This window comes from Argentina anserina, chromosome 1 (assembly GCF_933775445.1).
Source record: "Argentina anserina chromosome 1, drPotAnse1.1, whole genome shotgun sequence".
Lineage (NCBI taxonomy): Eukaryota > Viridiplantae > Streptophyta > Magnoliopsida > Rosales > Rosaceae > Argentina > Argentina anserina.
The window spans coordinates 11,973,246-11,992,432 of NC_065872.1; the positions used below are offsets into that span (position 1 = coordinate 11,973,246).

Here is a 19,187-nt window from a genome sequence, read left to right on the forward strand (position 1 = left end):
GAGATAGATATGGCATTCAAACCTTGATATATATTCGCCAATACGGGAACCGCGAGACAGTAGTTTTAACCTCGGGACATTCTGTGAGCGATCTTAAAAACTCTCGGACGAATAAAACCTGCATCATTCTTTGGGAATACAAATAAACTAAGTCAACACGCATAAAAGGTAGAGAGGTAAACAGATTCCATGTTTGCTTCTTCTACGCCTAAATCCTCGAATGGTGAAACGTCTTCCGGAGTTCGCTAGCGAATCCTCGGAATGGGGCCATATGGATTGTGAGTACTAGCGGGCGCGTGCCTCTTGTTTCGTGTACTCTTGGTGGGAGGTCTCTTGTATCTCATATAGCCTTTATACCAATATCGTATCCATGTAGTTATCATCACATTGCTACACTATCTCTTGCACAATCTATGGTAAGCAAGAAACAAATAACGACAACTTCTGGGGATGAGAGGCTCCCATTCTTTACTCTTTGCAGAAAACTCATCAATGGGTGGAACAACTACGTTATAATACTTTCCAAGGATAGGCAAGCCTCCAATATGTTTAAGATCCAAAAGAGATATAAACATATCCCCTTGCGATGTGTGCAGAGTGTTTGTAGCAGGGCACCAATATTCACAAAAAGCTCACACAATGGGAGCAACACGATCATAGTTTAATAATGACACAAACGCTGCTCGAGAGAGGCCCATCTTCTTGATGTGGTCTTTGTTTCGGCTTAATACATCTTCTACCCACTCGCAGTAGCACTATGTATAGGTAAAGTTACCGGTAGTTTGAAACGCACCTCATCGCATAGAGTTGTTGGATATAGAGTCGTTGAGAAGCTTGAATGACACCGTAGGAGCATCTTTGTCACGATGTACAGACTTCAGCATCAAAACGTCTGAACTTAGCTCCTCGTTGCCTGACTTGGGCTATTGGAAGCTGACTACTTGGCGATTCACTGCGTAAGTCCACTACGAGATGGGAGTTGAGCTGCCATAGAATGGAGCTTAAAGGCGAATGGCCCAGTGAGAGAATGATATACAGTTAAGGTGGTGCCATCATGTTGCTCATCTTCAACATCGTCAAGGATAGTGATCATCCTGTCCTTGAAACTCCTAAAGCCGCCATGCTGAATGTGATGCGTAAAGCCTAAAACGCTTTTATTGAGTATTGTCAAGTCTATGAATTGAGAGCATTCAAGCGTTTAGGTCGTTTTACGTTCTTCAAACTCTTAAAAGTCATCGTGGTGAATGTGATGCGTAAAGCCTAAAACGCTTTTATTGAGTGTTGTCAAGTCTATGAATTGAGAGCATTCAAGCGTTTAGGTCGTTTTACGTTCTTCAAACTCTTAAAAGTCATCGTGGTGAATGTGATGCGTAAAGCCTAAAACGCTTTTATTGAGTGTTGTCAAGTCTATGAAATGAGAGCAGTCAAGTGATCAGGTCGTTTACGTTCTTCAAATCCGCCAGAATGGTTAGATCAACCGCGACTCTCAAATTATTGTCAAAATCCTACGAAAAATATTTTTAAAAAAAGGGTCAAAATCAGACCATGATACTCCTAATAAAATAAAATAATAAAAAATTTAAAATGCATTTGGAAAGAAAGACGGAAAGCATTTGTGCCTACACCCAATGTTCTAAAACTCGGTCAACTCGGCCGAGTACTCGGTACTCGGCTGGTTACTGAGGCGATTTTGACCTACTCAGTGCCTCTACTCGGCGGGAAGAAAATCGGCCGAGTACTCGGTCCAACTCGGTCCAACTCGGGTCCAAATCAGTCAACTCGGTCAGAAAAAGAAAACAAGATTTTAGGGTTGTTTCGGATCTTCCTAGTGAAAGGGTTGGAGAGGAATCATGAGTGGATTGTGGCTTAGAGCCTAGGAGAGGTCCTAGAATCCAAGAAATTAGGGAACTTGATGAGGATGATTTATATCCGATGATGAAGAGGAAATAGATGACTTTAGTTTTGATTTTGAGTCGGATTCGGAGGGAGTACACGATGGTTATGGAGAAGAAGAATTTGAGGCATAGTTAAATATGTTTGGGATTGTTTGCAAGAATTGAATTTGGTTTGCTTTTATTACTTATGTTATTGTAATGGACTAATGGTTGTTTTTATTTTTTAGACATTATTATCTCTTAAATATTGTAATATATGGACTATTTTTATTATTTTGGACATTATATATTAGATTATATGTTTTAAAAATAATAATAAAATCAAGAAATTAGAATCCGAGTACTCGGTCGAGTACTCCTCTACTCGCTACTCACCGGCCGGCCGACCGACTACCGAGTAGCGAGTTTTAGAACCTTGCCTACACCATAGAAGCCACATGTGAAAGAGTTGCCCGAGAAGATGAAAATGGATTTGAAGGGGTGATATCTGATATGTGGACCAATGGTCCACACGATATTAAATTGATTTTTTGAAGGGGTGAGTCCATCACAATAGCATACTGTTGGGGCTCACAAGTGTTATCTTTGTGTTGCACTATTGCAAAGCATGGCGCCCTACCGTAGAAAAAGAAAAAAAAGGGATTTTCATGTTCCTAAGATATGCTTTTGGATAGGAGAGTGACTTGTACATAATATAGACAATGGCAAAGGATCGACCAAAGGTGATGGCCTCATTGTCATGGATAAAGAAAGATTCTTTTGCCCAGACTAAAAAAGTTAAGAAATGAGCTCATTGTGTTCTGCTTGAGTTTGATTTAGCGGCTTGGTAACCTTCATTTGCATCCGGCTCTTTTTCCGAAATATTTGATCCACGACCCGATTCTTCACCCGACCAACGCCCGCGACGCCATGCAGCGCCAGATGGAGAAGCACAGGATCATGGAGGAGATTCTTGCGGTGCGGCGGCGGCTTCTCGAAGCCGAGGTCAGGAGAGAGCTCATGTTGGAGCGATAGGTCACCTTGAACAAAGCCGACGAAGACGGTGGCAACGGGCTCGGGTTTGAGGACCCATTCGGCCCAATGCAGGCCAAGTCTTTCGACCCTCGCTTCGGGTTTAGCTCTCGGAGTAGTTCACCGTTGGCTATGGTGCTGCGGCTGCAGGAACCTGAGCCGGAGAAGGGAGGTCAACAAGGAGTTGACCCTGAAGGCTAGTTCTGCGAAGCCGAACAAGGAGAAGGAGAAGCTCAACAAGGGGAGGTTGATCGTTCTGGCAAATCTGAACCCAGACCTTTCTGGACTGAAACGGAAATTAATGCCATCAAAGGGTCTTAATGAGTTACATCGATATACTATGAGAAAGAAAAAGAAGATACCCGAGGAGCTACCTGAGCAACAATGGAATTGTGCTCTATGTCAAATGACTGTAACAAATGAGAAAACATTTGAAGGTCACCTGAATGGCAGGAAGCATAAGGCCAGTGAAAGACAGCTTGGATCTGAAAAACTAGGAAATAACTCCAGTAACGCATCAAAATTAAATAGCTCCAGTAACAAATGAGATAACTAATGCTGCAAGCTCACAAATAGGGGCCAAAGAAAGGTGTTTGCTTGACCCTAACAAAGCCGGTGATGGTTCAGACAAGAAGGGTATAGGTATTTCTAAACAGAAAACTTCAAAAGAGAAAAAGGTAGAGTTGTCAGTGCAGGAAGACCAATGTGGAGAGAATTGAAGAAACTACGCAAAGAAAGAAGGCAGAAAGAAAGGTGATGATGGAGCTAGTCTTAAGATAGATCATTGAAGACACTGGATATAAAGGTGGTGAAGTTGGTGGCAAGCTCGTCCCCTCGTTGACATACTCTTTCAACATTCAGTTGTAAGATTAGTCTACGATTTCCTTTAATGATTCTAATCAAAATAAATTTTTATCACTTATCTACTTCCAAGGATCCCAATATATCTATTGTGAATAGATCAATTGCTCGAGAGACAACTCCACAAAATGGGTGCCCTTTATGCAGAGAAATTGTAAATTGGGTTGGAAAGTGAGCACGCCACCAAAAGTCTTTTGCAAGACTTTTCACATGTTATATGCTGGAATCAATCAATTACATAACCAAAGTCATGGCATTACAGAAAACCAAAAGCTAGCAGGAATAATCAAAATGATGAAAGCAGACAGCAGTGGCACATAAACAAAGGTCAAGATGATGGACAAAGGCAATAGCTTTTGTTGTTGTAGGCACAAATCAAATCCACCTAATCACCAAAAGACACATCCATATTTCCCATTTCCCTCGAGAAATTTCCTAGCAAGAAACAGGGCCGGCCCTGAGAGATTTGAGGCCCAGTGCGAAGAAAAAAAATGGGCCCTTACAGAACAAAAAAAAATAAAAATAAAACAAAAAAAAATTTTCGGGATTTGGAACCTAGCCAAGTGCAATGCTAGGAGGCTCATCCCCACGCCTGAAATTTTTTTATTGATATGTTAAAACATGGTACAATGGGGGGGACATAAAACCATTACCCCAGAGCACAAGTACCAACATGCACCTCTTGTACCTACAATTAGATATGAACCACATCTCATCTGAAATGACTCCTTCTTGCATTTTTAGAAGCAAAGTCATCAACAATATGTTCAACTTCAACAACTTTCAGCATATTCTTCTCAATACTCAATAGTGTCAGTCCATTCAACCTATCTTGAGCCATAGATGTCCGCAAATAAGATTTTATCAACTTTAGTTTTGAAAAACTTCTTTCCGCTGATGCCACAGTAATAGGTACAGTCAACAAAAGTTGATAAGCAACCAAAATATTTGGAAAGAAATCCATTTTTTTTGCGAACTCCATAATTTCAATGGAACTCCATGGCTTTCCAGTTTCATATGCTTCAGTTGGCAGCATATCTTGCAATATTTGCAATTCTGAAAGTAAAACCTTAGCATCAATATCACAATCCTCACCATGTTTCAAAGCATTTTCAAGGTTTAGACAACAATTTTTCATTCCTTCATCATCCAATACAATCAACCGTGATGCATCAAATAAGAAGCCAAACATAGATTCAAAAAGTTCTATTTGTTCAAATCTGGTTTTCAATTGAGAAATTGCCATATCAACCAAAACAAGAAAGTAGTCTGTTCTAAAATTTTCTTGAGCAGATTGTTGTTCTCTTTCTGTATTAGGATTTTCATCAAAATGTCTCTTTCTTGTAGCCTTACGCGGTACATGAAAAACTGGTTCAATTCCCATTTCATCAATAATTTCTTTCACATCAGTGATAGCAGAATTAAACCCATTCTCCCTATATTTCTCAAAAAATGAAACCAGCCCTTTCAAACTTTCAATAGCTACATCAAGAAGCATATCCTTAGACTGCAAGTTTTTGCTCACCATGTTGATTTTGAACAAGATGTCATACCATATAACCAAACTCAGAACAAAATCAAAACTTGAAAATTCACCTGAAACTAATTTCTCAGCATCCCAACTTATCTTAGAATCATCAGAAACTTCAGCTAATTTGATCAAAGCATTTTTTATTTTTGGAAATTGACTTTTAATTGCTTTCACACTTTCTATACGACTCTCCCATCGTGTCACACACAAAGATTTCAAAGTTAAGTCATCCACATATTCAAGCAAAATGTCCCATCGCTTTGTTGAATTAGCAAACACATTATATATGGCTTGGCATGCCCCAAAAAAAGATTTTCCTTTTAAACAAGAGTTTGCCATATCAGAAAGAACCAAATTTAGAGAATGACAACCACAAGGCATATAAAAAGCTCTAGGATTTATGTCAAGTAATATTTTCTGAACACCTTGATGTTTCCCTCTCATATTAGAACCATTATCATACCCTTGTCCCCTCACATCATCAATATTCAAATCGAGAGAGTTAAGAGCAGCTTGTAATTCACCAAAAAGACCCAAGCCAGATGTGTTTTCCACATTTAAAAACTGCAGAAAATATTCTTCTATTTTTATCGGGCGACTTTCAACATCAACACATCTAATTATCAAAGTCATTTGCTCTTTGTGGCTAGCATCAGGAGTGCAATCAAGAATCACAGAAAAATATTTAGCTGCTTTAATTTTTTTTATTATTGCACTCCTAACACATGATGCCAACATAGCTATCATTTCATTTTGTATTTTATGACTGAGATAATGATAATGAATTTCTTTATCTTGAATGAGTCGAAAATGATGCTTCATTATTGGATCAAACTCAGCTATTGATTCAAGAAAGCCCAAGAAATTTCCATTTGAATCTTCATAGATTTTTTCATTTGTTCCACGAAATGCCAAATTATGCATTGCAAGACATTTAACAACAGCAATTATCCTGATCATAACTTGCTGCCAATGTTCAGTATCTTTTTTTATTTGCTCTTGCAATTCTTTATCAATAGTTTGATTTGTTCTCAATCTTACTCGAAGTTCAGCCCAGGCTCTAAGGTTGGCATAATGTTCAGCAGTCTCTTCATGTTGCTTAAGTTTTTCACCTAGGTGTCCCCAATCATCAACCCCAACATCTGCTAAATGACTTTTAGAACGGGCTTGTCTTACCACTTTACAACAAAAGCAAAACACTTTATTTAATTCTTTTGAGTAAACCAGCCATTTTCTATCAGAGAGTTGTCCATTTCTTAATTTTCGATCATAATAGTATGTGGAGAACCCCCTATTGTGCTTATCCTTTGGAAAATTAATATTGGCTTCTCTAACATGACCTTTTTCTACAAGCAAGTCTCTCATTTTTTCATCTAGACTATCCCACACTCTAGGATCATATATATTCACAGATAATGAAGCATTTGAATGTTCAGACACATGATTAGCTTCTTCATTATTTTCAACAGTGTCATTTTCAAGCACATTTGGTGTTTCTTCATTTATTTCATTTTCATTTTCAGGCACATTTGTCGTTTCTTCATTTATTTCATTTTCATTTTCAGGCACATTTGTCGTTTCTTCATTTACCAGATTTTCAGTTTCAGGCACATTTGTGGTTTCTTCAATATCTTGTGCTCTTTGATTCACTACATTTTCACTTTGGTTTCCAGAAGAAATGTTTCTTTTCTTATTCCAAAGTTTTTGAATAGAACCTCTTTGAGGTTTTATTATTGTTTCTTCTTCTAGTTTCTTTCGTTTTTTTTTAGAACCACCAGATGCTTGTTTTTTATGAAACATTGCCTTAAACTAAAAATTGTAATACAATAATAGAACGATAGAACCTGGATGGTGAATATTGCACAACTGATCAAATTACATCACCGCCTTCAATACATCAGAATTTCGCTGCAAATAACAACGCCGAACCAAATTACACTATGTAACAACACAACCCAAGAGGTAGAATAGAGACAATATAATCCCAGTTATAAATCGAAATCAAACAAAACAAAGAGACAAATTAATGGCTTCTCTGCCTTCTCATGTAGAATAGACCCATGCATATTGACATGACTCCACCAGTTTCTATGATTCCAAACAGACCACATTGCTAGTACGTCAGTAGCACTATATCATCTATTTTTAAATGCTTGAAAGCTCCAACAGATATATGCTATAACTTCCATGAAGAAAATAACTTCAAATAGTGCATCGAAATGTGTCATTTTCAGTTAAAATGCTGCTGGGTTCAAAACTCAGAAAAGCTGATTTGCAGAATGCAGTCTTATGCTTTAGGACTCACACTTGACCGATTGATTTACATGAAACTAAGCATATATCTTGTTGAACGTATAAGCTTTCCAAACATGCAAATGGTCACTGAAACAAGTCTCAATCAAAGGATAAGCTTGTTGATACTTAACTAAATGATTTACAATGTATAAATAAACATATCTTAGCTTGATGTAATGCCTACCCACTGAGGTGCAGATCACATATTTTTCTATTGGGTGCCATCCAATTATACATATTTCAGAACTTGATTATAACCTAACAAAACACTAAGCAATCATGATGACAAAGTAAGAAAAGTGACTACAGCTAGCTCCACTACTCACAAAGAAACTGAAACCTCAAGCCTTCTCTATCAACTAATGAATCAAACTCCCTGCATCAAAGTTCACACAGACACAGTAACTGAACAAAGTAATCGATCCCCCCAACCTAATGAAAACGAAACCCTTTCCACATATTACAAAGATATAAAGACAAGGTTCCCTCTCCAAATCTATTCTAACAGGGCAGTAGATAGAAACTAGATAGAGACACAACTCACACAAGCAATAATTTCAAAAAACATGACGAGATCCAAAGAATAAAAACAAGAAGAAACAAAGGGGAAAACAAACATGAGATGAGATTTACTTTGGAGTAAAGTTGAATCCACCTGGACTTGATAATGATAAACACCTTGGAGAGGACTCAGAGGAGATCGAAGGCAAAGAAAAAGCTCCAGAGCAGTGAGACCACAGAAACATAGCAGTACAGGCTGTACAACACAATTTCATATTATCAATAAACAAACAAATAAATTTTTTTTAGAATTTTAGGCCCAGGCCCAGTGCGGTAGCACTGGCTGCCCCCCCTCAGGGCCGGCCCTGGCAAGAAATTGCTAATTCGATTCATATGTTTACTGTTGCAGTGCCCATCACAAGTTAGAAAAGATAGAATTATGAAGAACTAGATTCGTCACCATGGCCAAATCATAATCAGCTATCTTATTGTCGAAGTCTTTATCATGAAAGAAACAACCAAAAATGAGTCCACAAATTCTCCAAATCAAAGTACATACTTCAAGCTGCGCTTTTGGCACGTGACGACGACATGTCTGCAACACGACTTGAATTAGAGGCATTCGTAGATACATGAAATTTAATAAAGTAAATCATCTTGATTAGATGATTAAATCGACCAAGAACCCGATAAAATTGCACACGTGGCCCAAAGACCAACAAAGTTAGTGTGGATCCGAATAAAACTCGCGTTAGCATATAAATTGATGATTGTAATCGAAACTACGTGATTCCGACTTAAATCAACTTAAATCAGAAATGGAATGTTATTGACGATTCGAAATTGTAATCAGAAATTTGATTAAATTAATAAATTCTTTAACGGTTATAATTAAATCAATTATTTGACTCAGTTTAATTTAGTTATGAGAATAACTAATTTTAAATTAATCAGAAAATACATATTGATTTAACTATATAATTCAAGAAATATTATTATTTTAGTGTCATTAAAATATTCTATAAAATAGAAGCCTTGACACTATAAATACTCCTTCCAACATGAAGAGAATGAGACTTGAGAATAAGAGAGAAAATCACTTAAGTAAGAGAAGAGGTACTAGAGCTCAAGAGAATGACCCCTACTTCGACTTCAACACAAGAGAGAGCGAGATCACTCTCGAGAAATCCCGAAGTCTCCCAAGTCCACGAAGAATCATCAAGCTACTAAATTGCTTGTTCTTCATTAAATCCAAATCCAAATTCAAGTCCACGAAGCATCATCAAGCTATCAAATTGCTCGTTCTTCATCAAATCTAAATCCAAACTCAAAATTCTCAAGATCAAGTGCACGTCACCCTTTAGCCAAATTACATACGGAGATAGAATCAGAAGAGTTCACAAAGATTGTAACCTCACGCTTGATTATCAATAAATTATATTTTATTTGTACACGTGTCTACATTCTTATTTGTTTTCAAATTCTCGTTCTACAGAACTAAAACCAAATTGTAGAAACCACCCAGATTAAACGGATCTCTAGGACAACATATTTCCAACAAAGACCTTTTCGGCTGTGTTTGTTTCAAGGAATGGAAAGGAAAGTGAGAATCATTTCCATTAAGGAGGGAAAGTGAGAATCTTAGGGTGGGTGGAGGAAACCAGTTTCAGCCAGATTTTTCTTCAAATTGAGATTTATTTTCTTTTTCTGCTCTTTTTACTTGGGATTCCAAACGCATGAAAGCAAAAGCTTTCCTTCCCATGAGTTACATTCTGTGAAACAAACACAGCCTCGTGAAACTCATTTCTCTAACTACTAATCTTCATGTTAGTGATGTTACCACCAATACCACATCCCACCTCAACCTCAACGCCACCTCAATCAACAAACCAATATACAACCCTCAGAGCTTGAACTTCAATTTGTTGAGAATGAAAGACAGGTCCCTAGTTAAAGATGTCGCTTCTCAATTCTCATTATGTTGGTAGTTTGATACATTGATTATGAGACCATGGAGATAAGAGTTCTGTACTGTTAATCTGGGTTTTAATGAGGTTGTTTTTTTTTTTCACAAACTATTGAGTTATAATTTGAAGAAATTACTATTTTATCATACGAGAAATTATTATATATACTCGCCACATATATCTTACGTGGCGTACCACCTTAATGTTATTGGTCTATTTTTTTAATGTGATCGTTTCTAATTGGTTCTTATACGTAAATAAACTTTTACCATTTTCACCGTGTGCATGTTAATTATACTATGTCGTAATATGATTGGCTGGGTACACCACATGACAGTGTCACGTGGTGTCGCGGGTACATAGGATAATTACTCTTTATCATACATTTTAATTGTAAATCAATGTTAAACCATGATTAAACAAAATAACACATGTCATTTATTTGTAAAATGGCTACGGGGTGATCAAATTAGAGGTAGGGGTGTTAATTAAAAACCGAAAACCGAAAAAAAACCGAACCATAACCGAACCATAACCGAAAAAAACCGAAGAAAAAAAAAACCGCACCAAACCGAAAGATTTGGTGTGGTTTTGGTTTGGGATGTTTGGAAACTGAAACCGAACCGAAAAACCGAATATATATATATTATAAAGAAATTATATTATTTATAGATATATTTAATATACATAATAAAATATGTTATCGATCGAGACCCAAACTTTATCAAAATTCGGTGAATTTTTTACCATATTTGTATTTATATATGCTGATCACATCTGACGGTCGAAATTTAATAATTTGAATTTTAGATATTGGAACCACAACATGTCTACTAATATGGTATAACTTGTTTAGTGGTCTTTTTGCAAATGTATACAGTTGTGAAACAACTATATCTTATAAATAGAATTTTGCAAATCTGTCCGCATGATGCGTTACGTATAGTGAAATATGGTTATGGTAAAAAATCACATATTTTCGATAACGTTTGTGTCCCGATCGAGGCGGTCAACCCTTTTTACGCTTATTATCACCTATGGGTAGCCTTATCCATGGAACGTAAAATTTTTGAAAATTTTACACTAACTGCTACATCACAGATATGTGAGTGTGTGCATGAAAAAATCCACCAAAAATAGTCAAGAATGAGGGGGTAAGAACAAATTCACTTAATTAGATGAAATTAAGTTAATGTTGACCACATCGATCGAGACCCAAATATTATCAACATTAGATGAATTTTTTACCATATCCTTATTTAAATATGCTGATCACATCTGACGGTCAAAATTTAATATTTTGAATTTTAGACATTGGAACCACAACATGTCTACTAATGTGGTATAACTTGTTTAGCGGTCTTTTTGCAAATGTATGCATTTGTGAAGCAACTATATATTATAAATAGAATTTTGCAAATATGTCCACATGATGCGTTACGTATTGTGAAATATGGTTATGGTAAAAAAATCACATCTTTTCAATAACGTTTGTGTCCCGATCGAGGCGGTCAACTCTTTTTACGCTTATTATCCCCTATGGGTAGCCTTATCCCTGGAACGTAAATTTTTTTAAAATTTTACACGAGCTGCTACATCACATATATGTGAGAGTGTGTGCATGAAAAAATCCACCAAAACTAATCAAGAAGGAGGGGGTAAGAACAAATTCACTTAATTAGATGAAACTAAGTTAATGTTGACCACATCGATCGAGACCCAAATATTATCAACATTAGATGAATTTTTTACCATATACTTATTTAAATATGCTGATCACATCTGACGATCAAAATTTAATATTTTGAATTGTAGACATTGGAACCACAACATGTCTACTAATGTGGTATAACTTGTTTAGCGGTCTTTTTGCAAATGTATGCATTTGTGAAGCAACTATATATTATAAATAAAATTTTGCAAATATGTCCGCATGATGCGTTACGTATTGTGAAATATGGTTATGGTAAAAAAATCACATCTTTTCAATAACGTTTGTGTCCCGATCGAGGCGGTTAACTCTTTTTACGCTTATTATCCCCTATGGGTAGCCTTATCCCTGGAACGTAAAATTTTTTAAAATTTTACACGAGCTGCTACATCACATATATGTGAGAGTGTGTGCATGAAAAAATCCACTAAAACTAATCAAGAAGGAGGGGGTAAGAACAAATTCACTTAATTAGATGAAACTAAGTTAATGTTGACCACATCGATCGAGACCCAAATATTATCAACATTAGATGAATTTTTTACCATATCCTTATTTAAATATGCTGATCACATCTGACGATCAAAATTTAATATTTTGAATTTTAGACATTGGAACCACAACATGCCTACTAATGTGGTATAACTTGTTTAATGGCTTTTTGCAAATGTATGCATTTGTGAAGCAACTATATATTATAAATAAAATTTTGCAAATATGTCAGCATGATGCGTTACATATTGTGAAATATGGTTATGGTAAAAAAATCACATATTTTCGATAATGTTTGTGTCCCGATCGAGGCGGTCAACCCTTTTTACGCTTATTATCCCCTATGAGCCTATGGGTAGCCCTATCCCTGGAAGGTAAAATTTTTGAAAATTTTACACGAGCTGCTACATCACATATATATGAGAGTGTGTGCGTGAAAGAATCCACCAAAACTAGTCAAGAAGGAGGGGGTAAGAACGAATTCACACTTAATTAGATGAAATTAAGTTAATGTTGACCACATCGATCGAGACCCAAATTTTATCAAAATTAGATGAATTTTTTACCATATCCGTATTTAAATATGTTGATCACATCTGACGGTCAAAATTTAATATTTTGAATTTTAGACATTGGAATCACAACATGCCTACTAATGTGGTATAAGTTGTTTAGTGGCTTTTTACAATTGTATGCATTTGTGAAGCAACTATATCTTGTAAATAGAATTTTGCAAATTTGTCCGCATGTTCTTTTTATTTCGTTAAGAATCAAGTAGATAGACAAAGAAAGAAACTCTGATTTTTTTTACAAAATAACAAAAAGAAAAACCGATATAAACCAGAGAAAAATCAAACCGAACCAAACCGAGCACAATTGGTTTTTGAAAAAAAAAGTGAAAAACCAAACCGAATAAATAGAACGGTTTAGTGTTCGGTATCACCTATAAACCGAACCATTCACACCGATTAACACCCCTAATTAGAGGTGGGCATCTAGATTTATTTTAACAAGCAAGACGCCTAACATCCGATTATGCGTTTTACTCGCTTATCATTTGGGGCCTAAGTTATTATTGTTACATTGCTTATTATTTAGCCCGCCACGGTGCCATCACCACTATAACTGCTCATCGTCACCTTACCCAGCGGAGCACCTACGTAGCTTAGATAAATGACAACAGCCCCGTTAGACCATTACTGACATCAATTTCTCGCAATGTAAGAGGAAAGATAATTCATTTTCGATGTTTCTACAATTTAACAATACTTGTATTAGCGGTATACTACATTACTACTGCATGTTTGTTGACTATGAGGGTAGGATTTTTCATTTTGTTCATTTCCCTATAACCCTATTTAGTCTTTTTTTTTTGTCCAAATGGTAATTCAATAAAAAAGGCACAAGGGCCACCGAATAAACCTGTAAAGTTACAACCGAAAAGAAAAAAACAAAACACAGTAAGTAACAACAAAAGAAGAAAATTACTAACAAAACAAAAAACCAAAACTTAAGGAGGTCCAGGAAGACCATACGCCAACAGAATGTTCATGAGAGAAGTTGGGGGAGAAACATCCCAATCCAAAGAGTACAACTTCGAATATGCGAGCTTAGCAGCAGCATCCGCCAAGCTGTTTGCATCATGAGGAACCCAATTCCAAGTGACAGAATAAAAAAAGAGAGTAGGGAGTCAGTTTTTCTAACCAATGTAGAGATTTTCCACTTTGAGCACACGGAGGGATTAACAAAGGCACTGATGACCTCCTTACAGTCTCTCTCTATGATTATGTTTCTGAAATTTTTACCCGCTACAAGATTCAAAACTTTAAGTACGGCACCCGCTTCTGCTTCCACAATAGAATTAAAAGAACCCAGAGAATAGGAGCCAGCTATAGAATGACCAAGACAATCCCTAGCGCAAACGCCGAGTCCTGCCAAAGAACTTCCGTTCTTCCAAGAACCATCAATATTAACCTTCAAAAAATTTGCAGGGGGAGGGAACCAGCTCTTTCTAAGCATCAGGGTAGTAATAAGACCTTCAATGAGGTAATATGAGGAGGAAACAACCTCAAGCCACTTAGAAAAACTCAAATTGATACTTTGAGTTGCTGCGAGAGGATTAGGGGAGACACCTTTCATCACAGCTTTACATCTCTCCCAAATTCCCAAAAGATGAAAACCAATCAAGTGTAAGAAATTATCATGGCCTTTAGAGAGAGCAGCTTTATTTATCTTCAATGACATAAGCCAACAATCCAGCGTGGAATTTTTTCTTTCGCAATGGCATAGCCTAGGGAACCAAACCAAACAACCTGGGTCCATGGACAGGTGAGAAGGCAGTGCTCGATCGATTCAACCTCTTCACCGCACAGAGCACAAGCAAGATTAGAAATTATTTTTCGGCGGAAAACATTCTAGTTGGTGGAAAGAGCGTTGGATAACGCTCTACACATAAAGTTGGAAATCTTGGGAAGAAAAGGGGGCTGCCAAATCAGCTTCCAAACTTTGGGATCAATAAGGTGCGAGGAAGAAGCTTTCATGCACTCGGTTGGAGCCGAATAGGCTGACCGATAACCACCCTTAACCGAGTAAGCACCATTTCTATAGCGGGGCCAAACTAGCTTGTCTTCATCATCATCCAGGCCAATTGGAAGAGCCTTGATAATCGCAATGTCACTCTTCTTTAAGAAAGGTTGAAGGTGCCCAATATTCCACTCTCTATCCTTTTAAATTACTTCTGAGACCGCTAAGGCTGTGAATCGATTTGAGATGATAGTTGGTTCTATCACTTTTATGAGGCCACCATCATCATTGGGAACCCATCTATCACTCCAAACATCCATCTTTCTTCCATTACCCACTTGCCAAAAGGAATTAGGTTCCAGAACATCCCTTCCTGCCAAAAGGCTGTTCCAGACCCAAGACGGCCTTGAGCCTTTCCTCGCTTTTAGAAAATCATTATGGGGGAAGTATCTCGCTTTATGGACCCTTGCCCATAGAGAGTGTGGGTTTTGAAAGAGTCGCCATCCCTGTTTCGCCAAAAGGGTTTTGTTATATACATGCAAGTTCTTGAAACCCATGCCGCCATCAAACTTGCTTTTACAGAGAGAATTCCAATTTTTCATCACTAAAGACAGAGAATGAGACAGTAGTAACAATCTTCATCACTAAAGACACCCAGCCATCAGCAAAACCAAAACGACGAAGAGTGACCTCCAAAAAGTCCCACTCCACCCTATCATATGCCTTTGTCATGTCGAGCTTCAAAGAGAACTCATGACTTATTTTTGATCTCTTTAATTTCAGGTAGTGATAGGCCTCATGAGCTAGAATGAGGTTGTCTTGTATTTGCCTACCCTTCACAAAAGCATTCTGATTCTCGGATATTAGATTCGACAAGAGGGGCTTTAGTCGGTTTGCCAAGAGCTTAGATATGATCTTGATGGAGTTGTTACAAAGGTTGATGGGACGATACTGCCCCATGGATTCTGGATGAGGGACTTTAGGGATGAGAACAATGTTCGTTCTGTTGAGCTCCGTAATAGACGCACTACCATCAGTGAAGCTCAAGACTTCCCTGTTCATATTATCACGAACCACCTCCCAATATTGTTTGTAGAAAATCCCTGGAAAGCCGTCTGGGCCTAGAGCTTTCAAGTTCCCCAATTGCTTCGCTACCTATTCGATCTCAGCAAGGGAGAAGGGCTTGGAGAGCTCCCGATTTTGATCAGCAAAAATGATACCAGGTACCACACTCATAGTATCCCCCCAATCTCTACCTCTAGATCCCAGATAAAGCTTCTCAAAATGACTCTGAAATGCTTGTCGAATAAGACCCTCCTCACTGATCTAATTTCTATTATCCAACTGAAGGTTGTTGATTCTATTTCTACTCATTTTGTAGATAGTTCTTAAGTGGAAGAAATGCGAATTACAGTCCCCCTCCATTAACCAGTTAACACGAGAACGCTGCTTCCAAAAAAGCTCTTCAAACTTCCAAGCCGAGTCAATCTCCTCAGCAATTGCTTTCTCTCTCAATCTGGTTTCAATAGAAACAAGATCATTGGTCAACAGTTTCAGCTCCTGGTTGAGTTTCTTAATCATCAACTGGTTATTAGGGAATTTTGATCTACTCCATTTAACAAGAGCCCGTTGACAAGCTTGAAGATTTGAGGACCAGCTTCTAAAAGCCGGAGCTGTAGTAGAGGAGTGCCAATTTGTTGAGATGATGTCAAGACAATCCTGCTCCTTCAACCACATTGCCCCAAACTTAAACATTCAGGGAGCCTTTTGCACCTTCGCGTGGGAGTGAAAGATTAAGCGGTAGTGATCTGAGGTGGTTCTTGGTTCATTCTTCACAAAACAATTTAGCCATGCTACAATGAGATCAGCACTATCCAAGGCTTGGTCGAGTCTTTCCCTGATCACCTCATCAGGAGCATCTCTATGGTTGTGCCAATTAAATTTTGGCCCAACAAACTTCAGGTCAACAAGAGAGCTCGAATCCATAAAATTCTGTAAAAATCAAACCCGTTTCCAAGACAAGGCAACCCCGCCCTCTTTCTCCAATTAATGACCAACTTGTTAAGATCCCCAATGCATAATCTAGTAGAGAGATTAGGCAGGACTGAATGATTGAGAGCTGACCAAAAGAAAAACTTTATCAATATGATAGGGGGGACTGTAAATGAAGGAGCAATGCACAGACAAGTCCCAATTGACAAACTTGATAACAGTATCAATCAAGAACTTCCCTTTGGAGATTACCTCCACTTCCACATTTGGTTTCCACCAAAGCACAAGGCCACCCACCCCAATCAAGGAGGGTTCTACTGTAACACCTTTGTAAAAACGTAACTGCCGCCGAATTTGATTTATTCTGAACTTGGACTGCTTAGTTTCACAAAGAAAGACCACAGAGGGTGAGTGAGAGCGCACTAGCTCCCCTAAGTCACGAATTGTCGAGGCACACCCCAAACCTCGACAATTCCAAGAAATGATTTGACTCATGGCCCCTCTGTGGCTGTCGGCCAGCCACCACCGCCTCGGATATGGGATTGCCTCTCCGAATAGATAACACCCACATAATGGCCAGAGCTTGCCTCCGATGAGAGTTCCACCACTTCCACCATTGCACGAGATTCACCATCTTTCTTCCTCCAACCCATTGTTCGACCTTTGTTATTACTTCCTCTCCCACCAAGCCCAGGACCTCTTCTAGTCTTCTTGGCTACATGTCTTTCCTCACTTACAGACTTATCACCAGAGAAAATAGCCGAGAGCAGCCTCGTTTTATAAGATTTTGGCTCATAATCCAGAGGGCAAGGTCTTTTCCAGGGAGCACCATGACGGGATTGAGTCAAAGGGGGGCATATTGCGATAGATTTTTGCATGAACTAATCTTGGAAGTGAGTAGTAATTTATTCCCCTCCAGAAGTGGGTGAAAATCTATGGCCTTTCTCCAAGAAGCAAATTGCCCTGACCTAGGCCAATGCCCAAGCCCAGGCCATCAACACATGAGGCATAGTTGAACCCAGGCCCGTTGAGCCAATGAATTCCCATGCGTTGTCGTCTCCAATTTACTATGTTGTCGCACTGGAATCAGCGCGCCACCACCAATCAAGCAGCACACAAAACAACAATTTACGAGATCTAGTGTATAGCCTGACATCGGGATCGCCACACCACCACCGTAGACCACGTTGAGTCGTCGTGTTTGAGTTTCCACCACCAAGCCGACGCGCAGAACCACCCACGCCTGCAATCATTCCCAGATCTAGATCTTGATCAGGAGTAACACCATCATAGCAGGTCCGCCAATACACAAAGCTGAACCACCAACATTGGTCAGACAACCCAAACCATGGAGATCCAGAAACCTATTTAGTCTGTGATGTAAAGTCTTCACAATCAATAGTTCAATACACAGAGCAAGATGTACTGATGTAGTCCATATCCATTGCCTCTTTCATGTTTTCTATTTACTTTTCTGCATTTAGTTGCAATAATCTATGGTAGCTTTCGCATGCCGTACTGCGATTTCCACTAGTTCAAAACGGAAAAGAAAGGGAAAATGGAAATAAAAGGTTGTAGCTAGACCTAGTGTGAGAAGACGCATTGGTTTTAACATAATTTCTCTAGCTCTTAATTAGATCACATGCTCCAAATCTAAGGTTACGATGTGGTCAGTGGTCACGTTTTGGGATTGGGCCGATTGATGCAAGTAAAGTACTAACTCTTGATTTATAGAGACCAAAGATTGAACTGAACTAATACAATCCGATCCAATTTTGAAAGTCTCCTTCAGATTAATTAACCACAATTTAGAAGAAACTATGGACACATGCGATCGAAAACATTTCATCAATCCAACCTTGTTGAAACTGAACAAGTTCGCGGGTTCTAATGTAATTTTTTTCACAAACTGACATCTAATCCATTGAATTATACTTCCATAATTGACATCCAACCTTATTCAGGTTTCCATCAAAGTTGGATTACATCCTAAGATAAGGGCAGACTTATGTCTTTGTTCTGCGATTTGATCGCACAAAACTAGTAAGGACACCCTCTCGCCAGTCATATCAGTCAACTTACTAATCAAGTTAATTAGTATAATCCCAAGTTCACCCTAACTTTATTTTGGTGGCTGATCTTTGGACCTTTGCTGGTGTCCGGCAATGATGAATTGATGATCGATGGCTACCAGGTTCACTCATACGTACGTACAGTCTCTACCAAGGGATAGACAGCTAGAAAATTTTCCTAGCTTGTTCTTAAATCACAAACCTTGGTTTAATATGCATTTAATCTGTCGATCTGTAGGACTATAGCAACATGCATCACCTTGGTGGCTTGGTCTTAATTACAGGAAAGTGAACTTTAGTCGATCATCAACCAAGTAGGATTAGGTGGTGAACTTA

General features: G+C 38.2%; 1 protein-coding gene and 1 pseudogene across 1 annotated transcript; one reads left to right on the plus strand and one right to left on the minus strand.

The window, feature by feature from the left end:
- The first annotated feature begins 2,378 nt into the window (after positions 1–2,378).
- On the plus strand, positions 2,379–2,516 carry LOC126805320 (uncharacterized; annotated as a pseudogene).
- A 1,854-nt stretch (positions 2,517–4,370) lies between these two features.
- On the minus strand, positions 4,371–8,357 carry LOC126795687 (uncharacterized). Its single transcript, XM_050522472.1, has 2 exons — positions 8,227–8,357; positions 4,371–7,206 (listed from the first exon to the last, which is right to left on the minus strand). The coding sequence occupies exon 2, from the start codon at positions 7,096–7,098 to the stop codon at positions 4,480–4,482; it is 2,619 nt and encodes an 872-aa protein (XP_050378429.1). The 5' UTR covers positions 7,099–7,206; positions 8,227–8,357; the 3' UTR covers positions 4,371–4,479.
- Positions 8,358–19,187: the final 10,830 nt, after the last annotated feature.

Bases quoted from the DNA above. Each gene is read 5' to 3' on its own strand.
- LOC126795687 (XM_050522472.1), bottom strand. From the start codon at position 7,098: ATGTTTCATAAAAAACAAGCATCTGGTGGTTCTAAAAAAAAACGAAAG.